Source organism: Chenopodium album, chromosome 25 (assembly GCF_948465745.1).
Source record: "Chenopodium album chromosome 25, dcCheAlbu1.1, whole genome shotgun sequence".
Taxonomy (NCBI): Eukaryota; Viridiplantae; Streptophyta; class Magnoliopsida; order Caryophyllales; family Amaranthaceae; genus Chenopodium; species Chenopodium album.
In genome coordinates, this window is record NC_137858.1 from 17856455 (window position 1) to 17874691 (window position 18237).

Genomic DNA, 18237 nt, shown 5'->3' on the forward strand with positions numbered 1-18237 from the left:
AAAAAAAAAAAAAAAAAAAAAAAAAAAAAAAATAATATGGCTAAGACTTGGGAATTGATTTAGGCACACCCCTATGTGAGAAGAGCATAGAATACTGTGCTCTCACATAGGGGTGTGCCAAAATCATTCCCCCTAAGACTTGCTAAAACTATAATATTACCGGTATTATTTTTCTTTTATATTAGGTACTCCAAATCAATATTTCCTAACAAGGTAAATCTCTAGAACCATGCATTCAAGTGTACCCCACCAACTTTCTTTTGGTGCTCAAAATCTTGAGCTCAATTCTATCAGCCATCCAAATATCATCTTACCTTATCCAAACCCACCTTCACCACACTCTTCATTACTTAGTCCACTCCCTCATTTTCTCCATTTTTTGCATCATCTCTCAATCTGACACAAAAAGGTCTGTTTACTACCATAAACCCAACCTCATTAAATTGTTATTTTTAATGATGTGTAGTTTATTAACCAAATAATTAGCTCCACATTCAGCTGTCAATTTCTTACAAACCATAAGTTTCCATTGTATAGATTCTTTTTCTTGTTACTTCATAATATTTGTACAGAGTTCTTGCAATAATATATAAGTTTAATTCCTGTTTTCAGATCAAGGGGCTAGCTAAAAATGGCAACAGCAGCAGCATCAACAACCTTCTCCTCGGCAGCAGTTCCGGCTGTTGCTACAATATCAGGCAGCAGGGTTCAGAGAAAGATGAACAAGGTGGTGTACATGAGTGGACTTAACTCCTACGGTGGTCTGAAGGCGAACAATACCGTGCTTGGTCTCGGTCAGGCAGTCTGCACCGAGCAGTGTTTCGCCAACGTTGTGAGCTCATTGAGGAGTACTTCAAGCAAGAAAGGAAGATCAGGTGGTGCTTTGACTTCTACCTGCAATGCTGCAGCTGAGATTTTCAGGATTGCTGCTATTATGAATGGACTTACACTCGTTGGTGTGGCTGTTGGTTTTGTGCTTCTGCGAATCGAGGCTTCCGTAGAGGAAGCTGAGTAATTTTTATTCCATAATTCAACTTTGAATGTAGCTATATAAAATTGTACCTTTGCCCCCTCAATCTCATGAATTGGGAACTGGTGTTCAATTTGTAAGTTCAATTACAAACCTCAAACTCCCACATTATTTTTCCTTCATATAGTGTTACATTTTCCTTTTGAAAGTTTTATTCTTTCAGGTAATTATGTCTACGCAATTTGTTTTATCATTCACCAGTCTCTCGAAAGTTGCTGTATTCTTCGAAAATTTATCGCCAATTCTTTGCAGAGGTTATTCAAACTGAAGAATATGTCTTGCTTTCATTGCCTTACTAGTTCAATTCTAAACATTTTAGTAAATCGCCTTAGAATTGCCAATCGCTGAGAGTCGATCAGCAGCTAGTATGGCCGGCTAATCAACCAATTTCCTATCCAATCCTTCAGTAAATAGTCATTGAATCACTTCCCAACTTACCAGTTACCAACCAAATTTTAATCATGATGTAGAGGCAATTGAGACTTTAAATGTCACACCTGACAGTTTGTAAGCATAGTGTCACAATAATTAAGAGCAGATTGATGCCACTGTACCTATAACAAGCGTGATAACACCAAATAACACTGTACAGCTGTTTATACTTTGATTTTTGTTTGGGACATTAACAGTCTTCGTTCATTGCATTGTTCTGTAAATGTCCTCACCTGAGTACCTGACAAAGTGACAATGAAGCTGAGTATCCGCATCATTTCAAGTATAATTCAATTATGATACTGCATATATTGATTCAATTGGCAAACCCCTCCCAGCAGGCTGGAGGCAATTAAATAATGCTCATTTAGTGCTCCCTCATTTGGCCACACATGTCTCAGATTCAAGATACAACTCACAGCCTACTTAGAAGTATGATGCTGATCAGGCTGGTGGCCTAGTAAAACGCAACGCACAGTTCTGCAACAGAGATCCCAGAACCAGATACAAGTCACTACGTCGAAGAAAAAACAAAATAAATTACATCAATTGAATAAACATTATGCCTCCTTAATGGGCAGATTAAACATTAAGCTGAGTACCATTTCTACTGAATCACTTCCAAATACATTGTGTATATTTCTGTTACAAAATCTTTCAAACACCAAATGCTTTTAGAAAAAAGGCCCATTCATCTTCCATCTTTAAACAAATGTCTCATCCTGAACGGAGCTTCCAGTCGCTGAAAAAAGCTTAGTGGCAGCAGGGACTAAGTAAAAATGCTACCAAGCCAATGTGATAAAAAAAAACTCCGAAACTAAAGTAGAAAACATGTCAAAAAGGCTTGTCTTCTGGAAATCAGTTCCCCTGGCTGAATCATGGTACCAACTGGGTAGAATAATTGGTATCTGATTAATATCAAAATGATGGTCTTTGACATGCTGCAAAGAGTTGCCAGCTAATAAAAGCAATCACCAAAGAAGTGCCCAGCTGAAAGCCAACAACTTCTGGGAATTTCCATCCCAGACCTCGACGCAAATAACTGAAATTCAGTGTAGTAAAATACGAAAGAGTTAGCATAATATATCACTGAAAAGTTATAGCATCAACATGGCAGCAGTCAGCAAGCATTGGCAATATAAGGGTTTATGCGATGTACATCAGCTTGAGTTTCTGATTTTTTAAAGCACTACATGAAAAAGAATGTTGCAAAGTAGTCTACACAGGCTAATGGAGACTAGGCTTCTAATTCATTACAAGTGATATACAAGAAAACTCAATAGTGTTATGCTTCTAGGAATTACATTGATCCTGAGTTTGACATCACTATAAGCATAAGGCTTTCAAGTGGAGTTTTATGTAGATTCAAACCCTAGGATGCTTCTGGAGCCACCTGCTATTTCATACTCATCATACAGTATCCTGATTTTTGTATTAATAGTTTACCGCATGATCTTTGTATAAATGTTGCCACTTCCTCAGCTGACTCCACCACTTAGTATTGGGAGACAACCTTGTTTTATTACAAGGTTCTTAGGGTTGCAAACATTGGAACAATAAGTCATTTTTTTATTGATTTCAAATTTTTTTTATGAAAGATTTCAATGGATAATAAGGCAATTATCTCCCAAACATTTTTAGGTAAGTTAATATGGATAGGTGGTTAAAATTTGTTGCAGCAAGACAGATTAATGCCATATTATGCACTTTTTAAATCTAAAAAAAGTATATGAAACAAACCTTGTGATGGATGGCATGGTAGCCACTATCCCAGCACACAAGTATATTATAGGTATCAGTGTCTTTGGCTTGTTTTTCCTGAGCCACATCAAGGACCCTAATGCAGCCAGAGAGATACACAACACCTGAAGAAGAATTATGAATCAGCATAGAAATGATGGTGAAAAGCAGAGAAAAGCAATGAAAGGTCATTTCAATAACAAATCCTCCACAACACTGCCCCTTTCTGTCAACCACTTCAACCTCTCCGCTATCAGTCTTCACAGATTTCCCAAGACCAATATGACACCACTGTATTCCCAAACCAATGAAGGGCATTGTACTGTTCCTTAAAGTTATTTAGAATAAAATGAACATGGCACTTGTCACGGAATGTTTGATTTCTATTTCAAAATCCATGGGATAAGGAAGCTTATACTTTAATCTAAACTTTTGCAATGCATATATTTCAAAGTAAAAAAATTGAAATTATACCAGATTAGCATTCGCTTCAAGACCCTGCAGGACGTAATCCCATGTGAATTCCAATCCTCTAGCACCCACCCAAAGAGGCACTAACCTATGCAAAACAGCATCTGCAAAAGCCCAGCCTGCAGGTTGAACGAAGTAACCAATCAAAAACCAAAAGCAGATTTTCAATCCAAATATCAAATGTATCACCAGCCACAATAAAGACAACAGAAAGACTGCTATGCAATGCTGCATCCGCTACAGGAAAGTTACACAATCAGGACATTAACAGCATTTTCAGTTACACAATAAGAAATCCAATAACCACCTTATACTATAGGCCGAATATCAGCTTGGGAAACTAGGTTTTGGGACCTTAGATGCTAAATAAAGGGATATAATTTTCCACATATCCTCTAGAAATCGTGAAAATATTATGAGTCTACACAAATGGACAGCTTCAATAGACTGCAGAGGATGACCACAACACAATGACAGTATTTTAATAGGCACCTGGACAGTCAGCCAGATTGCTATGGCTAAGTATTTGAACTGAATATGGAAACTCTAATTATCAGTAGGATAACCATTCTTTAACAATCACAACTAACAAGTTCAAATTGTTTCATTTGGAAAAGCCAACTGTTGAGCTGGTTAAGCTAACTTTTCATCTTAAAGATTGTAGTTAAGTAGTGCTGCTAGCAGCAACCAATCGCCTGGTTGAAGTCTTGCTCTCTTTGAACTTGTTATGGAAAACTATATGTATCTGTGATAGACCCAAAGTTGGGCCAGCCCATTAAGGTTTATCACCGAAGGTCCAAGAAGGGTCAAACTCGTGAGTTGGGTCAAGAGCACAAGCAAATCAAATTCAACGGTAACCAGCAGGAGCAAGCAACAGAAATAGGGGAGCAAGAGATGCAGTAGCAATTGTCAAGGAAGCCAAATTGGGAAAGAGACAAGCTTGAAAAGGATGAGACACCACTTTTGTAACCATGGCAAAAAGGGTGATGTTCCCTAAGCCTTGTAAGTCAACTAGTATTAGTTTTAGGGTATGTTAGTGCTTGAGTATAAATGGTAAACTAGTTAGTAGTAGCCGTTCATCCAGAAATTGTGTAGAATTCTCATGAGAGTTGTGGCCTAAAGCTACTTAGAGAGTAATAGCCTCAAGCTATTGTTATCTTGTAATCCTTTGACTTTTTTAATCATCAATCAAACTACTCAAGCTTACCCCTAAATCGTGTTTAATTAATATAATACAATCGTGTGAAAATCGGTCTTTGACAACTTGGTATCAGAGCAGGCAGTATGGCCGGAGGTCCGTCACTGAGTCAGCGCGCCGACGCGACAAAGGAAGGCTGGATGAAGTCGAGTCGCGGCTTAAATCCATTGAAGACAAACTCTCTCGCCAGGAGGAATCACTCGGACGGGTGGTGGGCGAGGCAGTAAGTAAAGCCATGCTAGACGCGCAGAAAGTCATCACCGAAAACTTTGCTGCTCTGTTTGAAGTGGAGAAGAAGAGACAGGAGGATGACATAATTCGCTTAGAGGGGCGAATTGATCGTTTTCGCGATGACCAGGAACTCCGGGCTACAATGGCGAAGAAGGAGAACGACAAGTTCAGAGAAGAGGTGCGGGCTGCCATGACCGCCGCCGCAACAGGAGTACCCAGGACTGAGCCACCCTGTCTCCGGTGGTGCAACCCATCATCGGAGAGAACAGCCAGAACAGAGAGAGACAATTGCCTATTAGAGGGGAGTTTGGGATGCCGGAATGGAGGGAGAGAGAACCACGGGGATGGGTAGATGAAGGCGGCGGCGATGGGGGGCGGTGGAAACACCGAAAAATTGACATGCCCGTGTTTGAGGGGAAGGATCCGGATAATTGGATCATGAGAGCGAAGATGTATTTCGATTTTTACCAACTCTCCGACGCCGATCGTGTCACCGCCGCGGTGGTGGCGATGGACGGACCGGCGCTACAGTGGTATCATTGGGAAAACCGAAGGCGGCCCTTCGCCCATTGGACGGATCTACGGTGTAGGTTGTTGAAGGAGTTTCGGCCTACCCATGCCGGAACACTCCAAGAGCAGTGGTTGGCGGTCGAACAGACGACCACCGTGGAAGAATATAGGAGGAAGTTTATCGAGCTTGCTTTCCCTTTGGAGGATATCCCTAAGGAGATAATGAGGGGTCAATTTATAAATGGCCTTAAAGAGGAAATTAAGGCGGAGCTCCGGTTGCTGGATCCGGATACACTCGAACGGGCCATGGATCTGGCGGGCAAGGTAGAAGAAAGGAATCGGGTCAGCAAGGGGAAAGGAGGAGTTGGGTCGTGGAGAACTAGGCCGAGCTCATCTGGCCCAAGTTCAGGGGGTACGGTCAGTAGAGGGGGAGGAGGATTGATTTCTACTTATGGGCTCCCAACAAATGCTGGCAGCAAAATCTTGGCCCAGACTAAGTGAATCACAAGGGTCTGTTAATTTTACACGACCCAGCAGTAGTGGGGTGTCGAGGGTGAGCAATGAACCACGAAGGCTGACCGAGAGTGAATTGCAAGAACGAAGAGCAAAAGGGTTGTGCTTCCGTTGTGATGAGCGTTGGGGAATTGGGCATAGGTGTAAGCGGAAGGAGTTGAGTGTGTTGATGGTTTCCGATGGGCCGTTGTTGGAAGAGGAGGACACCGAGGAAGAGGAAGTGGCGGAGGAGAGTGTAGGAGTGACATTGTGTTCGGTTGTGGGACTCACTAACCCCAAAACCATGAAACTTAGAGGGATAATACAAAGAAGAGAGGTGATTGTCATGATTGACCCCGGGGCTACACACAATTTCGTGTCACTTAGTTTGGTGGAGGAGTTAGGATTACCATTAGAGAAGGGAGGGGAATTTGATGTGTCATTAGGGAATGGGGAAACAGTGAGAGGTAGTGGGGTGTGTAAGGGAGTGAAAATTATTTTGAGTGGAGGCATAATTTTAGTGGAAGAATTTTTACCCCTCAGCTTGGGCAATTCGGATGTGATATTAGGGGTGCAATGGCTTGAGAAGTTGGGGACGGTGACGACCAATTGGAAAACACACATCATGAAGTTTAGTGTGGGCGGTGTTCCGGTGACATTGGTTGGTGATCCGACTTTAGAGAAGTCAAGGGTGTCACTCAAGGCTATGTTTCGGTCCATTTGCAAGAACAAGGGTGGGTTACTAGTGGAGATAAGCCAAGTTGAGAAGGAGGAGGGGCCGAATGAGGAGAAGGCAATCCCATCATTTTTGAGGGAGGTGTTGAGCGAGTATAAGGGGGTGTTCGAGATGCCCTCCGGCCTTCCACCCGACCGAGGACATGAACATGCTATCACATTGAAGAAAGGGAGTAACCCCGTGAGTGTAAGGCCCTATAGATATCCTCAAGTGCAAAAAGATGAAATTGAAAAGCTTATTAGAGAAATGATGGATGCCGGCATAATTAGGCCATCGACGAGCCCTTTTAGTAGCCCGGTGCTACTTGTGAAGAAAAAGGATGGCTCTTGGCGGTTTTGTGTGGATTACCGCGCCTTCAACAAGGAGACGGTGCCGGATAAATATCCGATCCCCGTCATTGATGAGCTCCTTGATGAGCTACATGGTGCTAGTATCTTCTCCAAGTTGGAATTAAAATCCGGCTATCATCAAATTCGGGTGAAACCCGAAGACACTCATAAGACCGCCTTTAGAACTCACGAAGGGCACTATGAGTTTTTGGTTATGCCTTTTGGCTTAACTAATGCTCCGGCTACTTTTCAATCTTTAATGAATGATGTCTTTCGGCCATTCTTGAGAAAGTTTGTGTTGGTGTTTTTTGATGATATCTTGATTTATAGTAAGAGTGAGAAGGAGCATGAAGAGCATGTGAAGGTGGTGTTGGGGAGGCTAGCCGAAAATAAGTTGTATGCTAACCTTAAAAAATGTGAATTTGGGAGAAAGGAGGTGGCCTATCTTGGCAATGTGATCTCGGTTAGGGGCGTGGCAATGGATGGAGAGAAGGTGAATGCTATATTGAAGTGGGAAACTCCCAAGAATTTGAGAGAGCTAAGGGGATTCCTGGGGTTGACGGGGTATTATCGCAAGTTTGTGGCGAATTATGCACAAATTGCGGGCCCTCTTACATCACAACTCAAGAAGGATTGTTTTGGGTGGAATATGGAGGCTACTCGTGCCTTTGAGGCACTTAAGAGTGCCATGATCAAGGCTCCGGTGCTAGCAATGCCCGACTTTACTAGGGAGTTTGTAGTAGAAACCGATGCTTCCGGGTTTGGAGTAGGAGCCGTGATGATGCAAGAGGGGAAACCCATAGCCTACTTTAGCAAGTTGCTTGGGGTGAGAGCTAGGGAGAAATCCATCTATGAGAAAGAGCTTATGGCCATATGTTTGGCTATTATAAGGTGGAAGCATTATCTTCTAGGGAGACACTTTATGGTGAGAACCGACCAACAAAGTCTCCGTTACCTCACACAACAACGAGAGGTGGGTGGTGAGTATCAAAAGTGGATGCGGAAGTTGGTAGGATTTGATTTTGAAATACAATATCGACCCGGGGCTTCAAATCGAGTGGCCGATGCACTTTCGAGGAGGGATCAAGGAAAGGTTCAGCTTTGCACATTGATACATTCACAAACTGTAAACTGGAAGGAATTAGAAGAAGAGATGAAGTTGGACTCTTGGCTAGCCCAGTTGCGTTTGGGCCTTGAGAAAGGGGAGAATAGCCCAGTTGGTTTTTATTTAGAAGGTCAGAAGGTTCTGTACAAAGGAAGGATCGTTTTACCCAAATCCTCCAAATTCATTCCGTTGCTCCTCCATGAGTATCACGATACTGCTTCAGGCGGCCATGAAGGGGAGGTCAAGACGTACCTCCGCCTTGCCGCGGACTGGTTCTGGGTGGGAATGCGCCGCGTGGTGGCGGAGTATGTGCGGCGGTGCGATGTTTGTCAGAGGAATAAGGCGGTGCAGCGCACTCCCCTTGGTTTACTGCAGCCGCTGCCGATTCCGGTGGCGATTTGGGAGGACATCTCAATGGATTTCGTAGAGGGTTTGCTGGTGTCAAAGGGGATTGACGCGGTGTTGGTGGTTGTGGACAGACTGTCCAAATACAGCCATTTTATTGGCTTAAAACATCCGTTCAACGCACTTAGGGTGGCTGATCATTTTGTGCGTGAGGTGGTGCGATTGCACGGGTTTCCGGCGACAATTGTATCAGATCGTGATAGGGTGTTTATGAGCATATTTTGGAGGGAGCTATTTCGTCTCCAAGGAACTCAATTGAGGCGGAGTACGGCGTATCACCCACAATCCGATGGCCAAACGGAGATAGTAAACAAGGGGCTAGAGACATATCTCCGGTGCTTTATCGCCGGTCGGCCACGGCAGTGGGCGAAGTGGCTTCATTGGGCGGAATTCGCATACAATACTTCTCCGCATACTTCCACCAAAATGACGCCATTTAAGGTGGTGTATGGGAGGGATCCGCCAAAGTTGTGGCGCGTGGGAAATGGTCAGACTCCGGTCGATCAATTGGAAGAGTGGTTACAAGAGAGGGACAGGATGCTCGATGATATGCGGGTAAACTTGCTGAAAGCTCAACAGATTATGAAAGATTATGCGGATAGAAAGAGGCGTGATGAGGAATTCGAAACAGGGGATGAGGTGTTTTTGAAATTACAACCGTATCGCCAGAAATCTCTCGCCAGACGTCCTAATGAGAAGCTCGGAGCTCGCTTCTATGGGCCGTTTAAGGTCATTGGTAAGGTGGGCAAGGTGGCTTATCGATTGGACTTTCCTTCCAATTGTAAGATCCACCCCGTCTTCCACATCTCCCAGCTCAAGAGGGCGGTCGGGTCTACTCAAGTCCACCCAACCATCCCGGAGCAATTGACAGAGGATATGGAGTTAGTGGTGGTCCCTGAAGAGGTTTTGGATGTTCGGAAATCTGCTGACAGTTTGGAAGGCAAGGTTGAGGTTTTAATTAAGTGGCAGGGGTTACCGCACTTTGAGGCTACTTGGGAGGACGGCACCACCATTGCTGAGCGTTTTCCGACTTTCCACCTTGAGGACAAGGTGAATCTCGAGGCGGCGGGTAATGTGATAGACCCAAAGTTGGCCAACCCATTAAGGTTTATCACCGAAGGTCCAAGAAGGGTCAAACTCGTGAGTTGGGTCAAGAGCACAAGCAAATCAAATTCAACGGTAACCAGCAGGAGCAAGCAACAGAAATAGGGGAGCAAGAGATGCAGTAGCAATTGTCAAGGAAGCCAAATTGGGAAAGAGACAAGCTTGAAAAGGATGAGACACCACTTTTGTAACCATGGCAAAAAGGGTGATGTTCCCTAAGCCTTGTAAGTCAACTAGTATTAGTTTTAGGGTATGTTAGTGCTTGAGTATAAATGGTAAACTAGTTAGTAGTAGCCGTTCATCCAGAAATTGTGTAGAATTCTCATGAGAGTTGTGGCCTAAAGCTACTTAGAGAGTAATAGCCTCAAGCTATTGTTATCTTGTAATCCTTTGACTTTTTTAATCATTAATCAAACTACTCAAGCTTACCCCTAAGTCGTGTTTAATTAATATAATACAATCGTGTGAAAATCGGTCTTTGACAGTATCTATATATGTCTAACCTCAATCCTAACAATTAACCAATTCAGAGAGACTTTCATAAAATTATAATTTTACTAGCCATGAAAATGATTCAGACAGGCTTCATATCAGATTTCACAATATCCAAATGATACAGATTTAAATATAACTAATATTGGAGCTTAAACCTTGAGATAGGTGATAAGGTTGCATTTAGCATGTATAGCAACTTTTGGCCTACAGATGTTTTATTTTCTATGTTACTCAAGACTCTTCATTTCATTTCAAGTAACCGTGTCAAACCCTCACTCGGACATGGATATGACACTTGGACAAATCACTTTTAGTTCACAATCATGGAATGTTTTCACAAAATTAGCCAAGTCAAATGCTTGGACATGTATCTATGTTGGACATGGCTACCTTGTCTACCTTGCCCAAGTAACAAAGCTTATATTGCTACCAATCAATCAACTCTTGCAAGACCATGTGATTAGAGGTTTCATCCCAGATCCTCTAAGAATTCTTTGTCAACAAAAAAAAATTACATAAACCTCATTTGAGAACACACTAGCTCTTTCCAGTTCGTAATAGACAAACTTCAATGATGATCTCTCCTTCACAGCAATCTCTATTGTCTCCTCTTACCAGAGTGATAAGAACAATTTATTACTATATTTAGGCCATTTTAATATCACATCACCACAATCCACTCCTATCTTCTTTTTATTTAGTTTCTACCTCTAATAATTCGATAGCTAAACAACAATTTATTTCTTTCTTTGCATTTTAACTATTCTTTTAGTAGTTTTTGCGCCATTTCTTTATATTTATTTCATAGCATATAAAAAGTTTTCATAATTAATTGCACTTTCACAAGACCTGAAGGCCACACATAATCTCACACCTCTTCTCACGCGCCACACCAACCCACACCAAGACCTGATGGGAAAATCAAGTTCACTTAAGAAAAGGCCATTAATAGAAACCGAAAGTCTTGGTCCGATTAGTTGGATAATCCTCTTTGGGCCTATAGAGCGGCATTCAAGAAAACCCTATAAGATTATCTATTGAAAGGAGTGCCACTTGCCCTTAAGATTGGAACACAAAGCTTAGGACATCAAGACCTTGTACTTGGCCTCAAAGTGTGAGCAACATATACTGGACTTACATGAGTTGGAGGAGCTATAGCATTAATGCGTATGATTTGGCAAGCTTACAAAGCACATTTCAAGGAATCGCATGACAAACACATACTTAGAAAGGATTTTTAAGTGGGCGACAGAATTCCTCATTCAATTCAAGACTCAAGCTTTTCAGAGTCCAAATGGAGTGGCCCTCTCTTTATGGTGAAAGTGTATTCTCATGGGTCAGTAAAAATTTGGTCTAATGAGTCAAACAGGCGTCATTTGAAGCTATATCAGAAAGAATCCCTTGTAAAGATTTTGCATCATCACCCTAAAGGATGCAAGCTTTCCTTTCTAATTGGTTTGATCGCATGACAAAATCGAGCTGACGAATAAAAATAAGCGGTTCTAGGGGAGGCAACCCAATATTCATATCCTTTCACTACATCTCATATCTTTCTTGTTTGGTATTGTGTCAATTTTAAGATGAATTGTGCATATGGTTGTAGGGTGAAACTTTTTTGAAGAATCAAGAGCCATTGGTATGGGAAACAAGCATTTTTTATTTATATTTATTTATTTATTTTTATATATATATTTTTTTTTTTTGTTTTGCTAAAAAATAAAGCCAAGCAAGAAAGGGGAAAGAATAATTACCCACTAGGTGTAATTCACAAGAAAAGGGAATCTGTTAAAAAATGAGACCTGAGGGGCAAAGGGCAGGAAATGCAAAAGCCGAGGAAAAAAAAAAGGGTATGAACCCCCTTGTTTCATTTTCACCCAAACCTTCAACGATCTCTCTAAAAATACCTCCTCACTAAACCTTCCGTCCAAACATTGAAACCTCAAATTTCTTATCAAAATCCCTTACAAAACTTGATTCCCCACATCATTCTCACCATCCTACCATAATAATAACAATTTTTTTTATATAAAAAAAAAGGGAAAAAAAGAACCGCCATCTCCACTTTCCATCTTAGTTATGGCTTCTATTTTTAGAGGTTTTAGGAAAATTTTGACATCCCAAACAACTTATGGAGGAAAGGGAGTAGATTGAAGAGCAATCCTATTCGGAATTCAATAATTACTATAAATAAATAAAATAATGTGGAAAAAGAAGTGATATTCATCAAAGGAGTCATTACAAACATGCCACAATCCACAGGAGTCCTCCACGAGGCATAGTACCCAAATTAGTTTTGTAATCCTAACTAATCGCCCATTATTTTTGGCTAAGGAGGAACAAAGAGAAATTTTCTCACTGATCCTCCCTTTCCTCCATGAGTCGTTTGTGATCCCAATATTTTCTTAAAACATCGTGATTTTCTTAATACCCTAACTATGGTGGGTAATGGGGATGGTGGTTAAATTTAGTTATTTATCATTTGCAACGTAATTTTGTGTTAAAACCCAGCAACCTAATTTCTGCCCGATCACAGGATACCACACACCTGATTTTCTACCCAAAAAAGGTGGGTTCTTAAAAAGGAAAGAGAATGGAGAACCTCATAACTGGGATCACAAATAAAGGCGTAACTTGGGGTAGGATTTGAGAGGAAAGAGCAATCACATTGGTTTTTAAGACTAAGGAAGCCAGTAAGAACAAAGAACAAGACGATTTCCATTTTATCTAAAATCTGATAGTACTACAGTAACAATATACTCCAATATTTTATTTTCTGAAAGGGTTGCTCTCCAATAATTTAAATTTTATTTTCACTTAGCTTGGAGATTCTTCCTTCTATCATCAGCTTCTTACTGTAATTCAAAGTATCAAACTTTATATTTAAGACATTTATAATCCCCTTCATTTCCTGATAAGTTTTAAATTTGAGAGACTGTAGCCTCTAGAATGTTCTTTTATATCCAAAGCCAGTAAGCACCAATAAGGGATGGATATAAATTCCACATATAAGAACTATTATGCATTTACAAGGAGAATAAGAATAGATGCTCAAAGCAGGATAAACCCTTCCTCACATATTTCCAATGCATCAGTATATGTTGATCAAACACATGTACGAGTGGAGTATGGGTACGTATCCAAGATCCAGAATTGTCAAGGTTAAAGATTTCAATAAGACAGTGTTTTAAAACAGGGCACAAGTCAAAAGATATAGCATTTATTAGACTGTGCTTTAAATAAATTAGCCCTGTTCGAATGACTATCACGTGGATCTTGCCACTATTTGGTGATCTTTACCATCCTTGAGATTTGAGAACAATAAAAACTCCCTAGGATAATTCTGCAAATGGTTAATTCTGTTTATTGTTTCAGAAACAAATAAGCCAAAATATTGATCGGGATTATCCTCAGATCAATAATTTGGCTTATTTTGTTTATTGTTTCAGAAGTACTACATAAATTCTAGGGTTTAACCTAAACCTAATCACTGTGTAATCCATACTATCCTCAAGATCAATTGACATAGTTAACTCATTATCAGTGACCCATATAAAATCTATGTTCTTGTTTGTTGATTTTGTTAATCTGCCTTCTTTCTGTCATAATAGCATTCATGAAACATATTTCTGATTGCATAAGATATGTTTTTTTTATGTAGCAGATATATCCAGTTCAGGAATTCAAGCTGAAGCAAATGGTAAGTTTGTGAAAATTCTGGTCTCAATAAGCATATTTCGCAACCTACTCCTCTTTCCCTATATTTTTACACAAATGTGTGATTTGTGATTCAAGATGTTTATATGTCGGACAAAAAAATCCATACCCTAGTGAAAGTCATATATTTAATGTAGGCTCCAACATTACTATTTGTTAAATCAATACACAGCTTGACTACATCTTTTAGAACAAAGAATTATTGAGAAAGCTGAAGCAAAAACTATATAAATTGAAACATTTTTTGCCAATAAACACTAAAAAGCATCTAACACAAAGATCTTCTAAAACTAAGAAGATATTCTATCAACTATAAGTATCTTATTCAAAGTTATGGAGCAGACAATATCGAAAGACAGAATTCTAGTAAAGTGTGATATAACTAACCAAGACCAACAGCTTGAAATTTGTGATTTTGAGAGATGTTCCTGTGTGTTAGTTGAGTCAACGCAAAGTATAGACCAGCAACATCAATAAAACCAATTGAAGCCTTTAATAGCTCCTGAAAAATAAATGCAAAAGTAGTTAGCTTCCTATATCAAACTTAGATCTAATATCGATTGGAACTTTCTGAAAAATGCAGAGATCTAAGATTTGGTGTTTAGATTTCAGAAACTAAATATCCAAGTTGATTATCTTTGCAGTAGCAGAGTAGATTTTAAAATTAATTAACATCAATTCATCAGTAGTTTTTAATTAATATCATACACAGTTACAATTGTTGACAGTACTTGCATTGAGAAAATTAGAGGAAAAGGAAGAGAAGAGAAATAAGAGATTCATCCTCCCTTGGTAGGACGGAGGGAAGGGAAGGGAAGGGAAGGGAAATGGAAGGATTCATTTACCTTCCTTCTTTGGTATACCAAATTCTTCCAATACTGGAAAGATTTGGAGGGAAATGTAATCTTACCTTTTCCCTCCCCCTTCTTCTTCCTTCCCTTTCCCTTCCACTTTGCTTTTAAACAAACCAATACACTTCCTAAGATACATTTGCCACCTTAAACTCACATCAATATGTAATCAGAAAAACTAACAATAATAGAATCTCCTAAATTAAACCCTTGCAAGATTAAATTCCTGTTTTTTCTTACCCAATTGGGCTTAAATCCTCGTGTTTCGATGATTTTAGTGGAGATATAGATTAAACAGGATTCTTCACTAATTTGTTTGATTGAAGTGGGAATTTAAGAGGATGAGATTAATAACAGAAGGGCAGAGGAGGGGGTAGGTCAACAGAGATAGGGAAAGTTATGTCTTGGAAAATAAAAACTAAAAGACATGACAAGAAGAAGATCAAGCTATATGATGGAATCTCTTAAGTTGGTAGCAATGAAGTTATTAATATAAGTTTTTAAAAAATCACAAAGAATACATAATACTTTCATAGTTTCATGTATAACTGCAAAACATGTTACATTATTAATATACATGAATCTCGTTAATCAATAAAAAGTTAGAAAAAAAGAAATATATTGAAAAGCTTGAATGCAATCAACCAACCCTACAAACAAATAAAATTATTGGTGTTCTTTCCCTCTACTTTCTTGTATCCCAAACTATATTTCCTTGCATAAGTGTGCCTCAAATAAATACAAAGTAGAGAGGGGCACAACTCTGCACAAGTATTTTCATTAAATTCTTAAACTTATGGAAGAATAAGGCAGAGCATACCTGATATGGATCAAAGTTTTCACTATCTGATACCTTGAGAAATGTTGCCAAACATACAAGCTGCCAAGTCATAGAAAGCATTAATAATCAAGAACAATAAATAAAACCACAAATAGCCTAGTAAGAGAAACTGCTACTGGTTATGTTAACAAACCTTCACCAAAGCTGTCACGAGATAAACAATAGCAGTCTTGACAGAAGTTCCAAATGTGTCGTACTCGGATCTATTAAAAACAGCAACACCCTAGAATTAATACAAGATCCAACCACAGCAACCTTGCTGGATAAAAATACTTACACCCAGTTCAAATTGCTTATATAGTTTAGCATGCTTGATAGATAACATAAAATGAACTAACAACAAACTAATGACTTCTGATTTCCGACAAAAGCTGTTTTAAAGCACTTGAAATTGCCATGATATTTTATTTGCTCTATATTCCAGCATATCATATAACCACTAAGCTTATCAAAACAAAAATGCTATAGTAAGGGTGTCAACTATTTACCAATTTATACGGATAATAACACCTCTTTGGGCTACTTTTTATATGCCCTTACAGAAATCAGATTCCAGTTTTAAAAAACCATGTTTTGACTGTTTGCCACTAGATATAACTTTGCCATTTGCAACACAGATTCAATCAACCACAAAAGCAACCTGGCCAGCATGAAACTAAAAAAATTACACATTCATGATCTAAAGCACAAAGTTGTTCCAACACTTTATGAATTTGGAATTCCAATTTCCACATCAGCGCTCTTATCAGATTCTCATAGATAGTATTAGCCAACACGCACAGCTCTAATACATTGTGGCAATATACGGAGCTGAAATCTCATTAGTCCCTCTACATTTTCCTTTTTCATCAATCCTAGAATATTCTTTTCAATTCCATTTTAGGAATGACACCCACCAGTTTTTAAAACATTTCTCTTCCCAATAATAAATTGTTTAATCCCTGCACCCTCTCTCGTTCAAAAAAATAAAATTTTATTAAACAAACCCACAAACACTAGGTGTAATCTACTTTTTCAATAAAATAACAATTGACTATCAGACTATAAACAACCACTTATCACCTAAAACCTTGTACAAAGATGAGTGTCAACATGTTTATGGGACGTAGGAAGTGCTATGTTAGTTAAGTTAGTCACAGAAACTTGTGTATAACTTCTAGTACTAAAACCCTTGAACAAAGACTATCCACAATAGCTCAAATTTGCAAAGCCAGTTACCACGACTTGTCATTCATCCATGACTTGCAAATGCAAAGCAGTGGAATACATATTTCAAACATTGTTTTATGGTTTATTACCTCAGCATAGAGGACTGTGAAACCAAAAGAAGTCAATCCGAAATTGCTCATAACTACTCGTATATAACAACTAATCGTCTATACTAGTGTAATTACCTAACTAGGGGTTTGAGAACGAGTATGGGAACTCAACTCACTATCTGTAAATAAGTCCAAAAGCGTACATTCAGAAAGCAATTCAATGGGGTTTAGCAAATTAACGCATTAATAGCCAATAATAGAACATAAATTGAAACAAAATCTTCTACAAAGAAACCCTTAATTGAGCAAAATCATACTGAAGAGTACATTGACCAACAAGAATTTAATTATACCAAATTTTTTATTTTTGTTTTTTCAATTCTAACAAGGGTTTAGGTCAATCGATCAATGTGTTGCATATTAGCAGATCCACAACTTTAACCAAAGCTAATGCAAATACAGATTATACGAAAAACAAAATTTATACAATGCTAATCATTGTAACAAATCATCAAAAATATAAGTCAAATTTGATAGCAAAAAATACAAGATCTAGGATTGCAAAGTATATATGATCCAAAAAAGAATTGATTGAGAAGATAAAGAAATAACTATGATTAGGGATAAATTGGACTTACAAAGGAGTGGCAGAATAATAAACGAAGTGAGGACCGAATGTCAAAATCGCACAATTGAAGAAATGAAACATCGTCATCTTTCTCAAACTTTTTCTCTCTCAATCTAAGTCTGGAATATGTACTCTACAGAAGAAGATGGAATTGAAGTAAGGTTTTTCTATTTTTCAGATTTTACCATACAAATGTAACCTACAGTACTTTTTAAAATTATCAGTCTTAAAAAAAAAATAAAATAAAATAAAAAATAAATTAAAAAAACTATCGAAAAAAGTCTAAACAAAAAAAAATTTCAACACTATTTATCACTACAAAAAAACCATTCCCTACCTTATAAAAAGTAGAAAATTACTCTTATGAATAGTGTAATGCCAATTATACCCTTTAAAATGTGTATTTACATGTATACCCTCATTAATATGTATAAGTTTTTTTTAATGAATAGTGTTTTGACAATTATACCCTCTAAAATATTTAATTATGTACTTATTTGTTCTCATGCATTAATGTTAGTTGTATTGGACATTTATACCCATAAACATAGTTGTTTACATATTTTAACTAGATGAAGCCCGTGCGATGCACGTTTTGTTTGAATTTTTTTTAATTTTTTTTTATATTTATGTGCTAAATTCTGTTGCACATTTAGATAAAATTCC

The 18237-nt window shown here is 38.7% G+C and overlaps 2 protein-coding genes across 3 annotated transcripts; one reads left to right on the forward strand and one right to left on the reverse strand.

The window, feature by feature from the left end:
• The first annotated feature begins 250 nt into the window (after nt 1-250).
• Nucleotides 251-1152, forward strand: LOC145614797 (uncharacterized). 2 transcript variants are annotated; one of them, XM_081669863.1, is made up of 2 exons: nt 251-409; nt 613-1152. In XM_081669863.1, the coding sequence occupies exon 2, from the start codon at nt 632-634 to the stop codon at nt 1013-1015; it is 384 nt and encodes a 127-aa protein (XP_081525989.1). In that variant the 5' UTR covers nt 251-409; nt 613-631; the 3' UTR covers nt 1016-1152. The 2 variants fall into 2 exon arrangements, with proteins under 2 accessions (XP_081525989.1, XP_081525990.1); XM_081669864.1 differs by having other exon boundaries at nt 407-531.
• Nucleotides 1153-1981: 829 nt separating this feature from the next.
• Nucleotides 1982-17740, reverse strand: LOC145615014 (uncharacterized). Its single transcript, XM_081670095.1, has 7 exons — nt 17582-17740; nt 15818-15887; nt 15664-15723; nt 14380-14494; nt 3677-3792; nt 3203-3327; nt 1982-2504 (listed from the first exon to the last, which is right to left on the reverse strand). Exons 1-7 carry the CDS (start codon nt 17656-17658, stop codon nt 2381-2383), a joined length of 687 nt encoding a protein of 228 aa, XP_081526221.1. The 5' UTR covers nt 17659-17740; the 3' UTR covers nt 1982-2380.
• Nucleotides 17741-18237: the final 497 nt, after the last annotated feature.

What these genes read in the sequence shown, in the direction of transcription:
- LOC145614797 (XM_081669863.1), top strand. Translation starts at nt 632, where the DNA reads ATGGCAACAGCAGCAGCATCAACAACCTTCTCCTCGGCAGCAGTTCCG.
- LOC145615014 (XM_081670095.1), bottom strand. Translation starts at nt 17,658, where the DNA reads ATGACGATGTTTCATTTCTTCAATTGTGCGATTTTGACATTCGGTCCT. An exon ending in TATTATTCTGCCACTCCTTT is followed by an intron (nt 15,888 to 17,581) that starts GTAAGTCCAATT and finishes TGTTTTTAATAG; the next exon opens with ATCCGAGTACGACACATTTG. An exon ending in ATTTCAAGCTGTTGGTCTTG is followed by an intron (nt 3,793 to 14,379) that starts GTTAGTTATATC and finishes TTCAACCTGCAG; the next exon opens with GCTGGGCTTTTGCAGATGCT.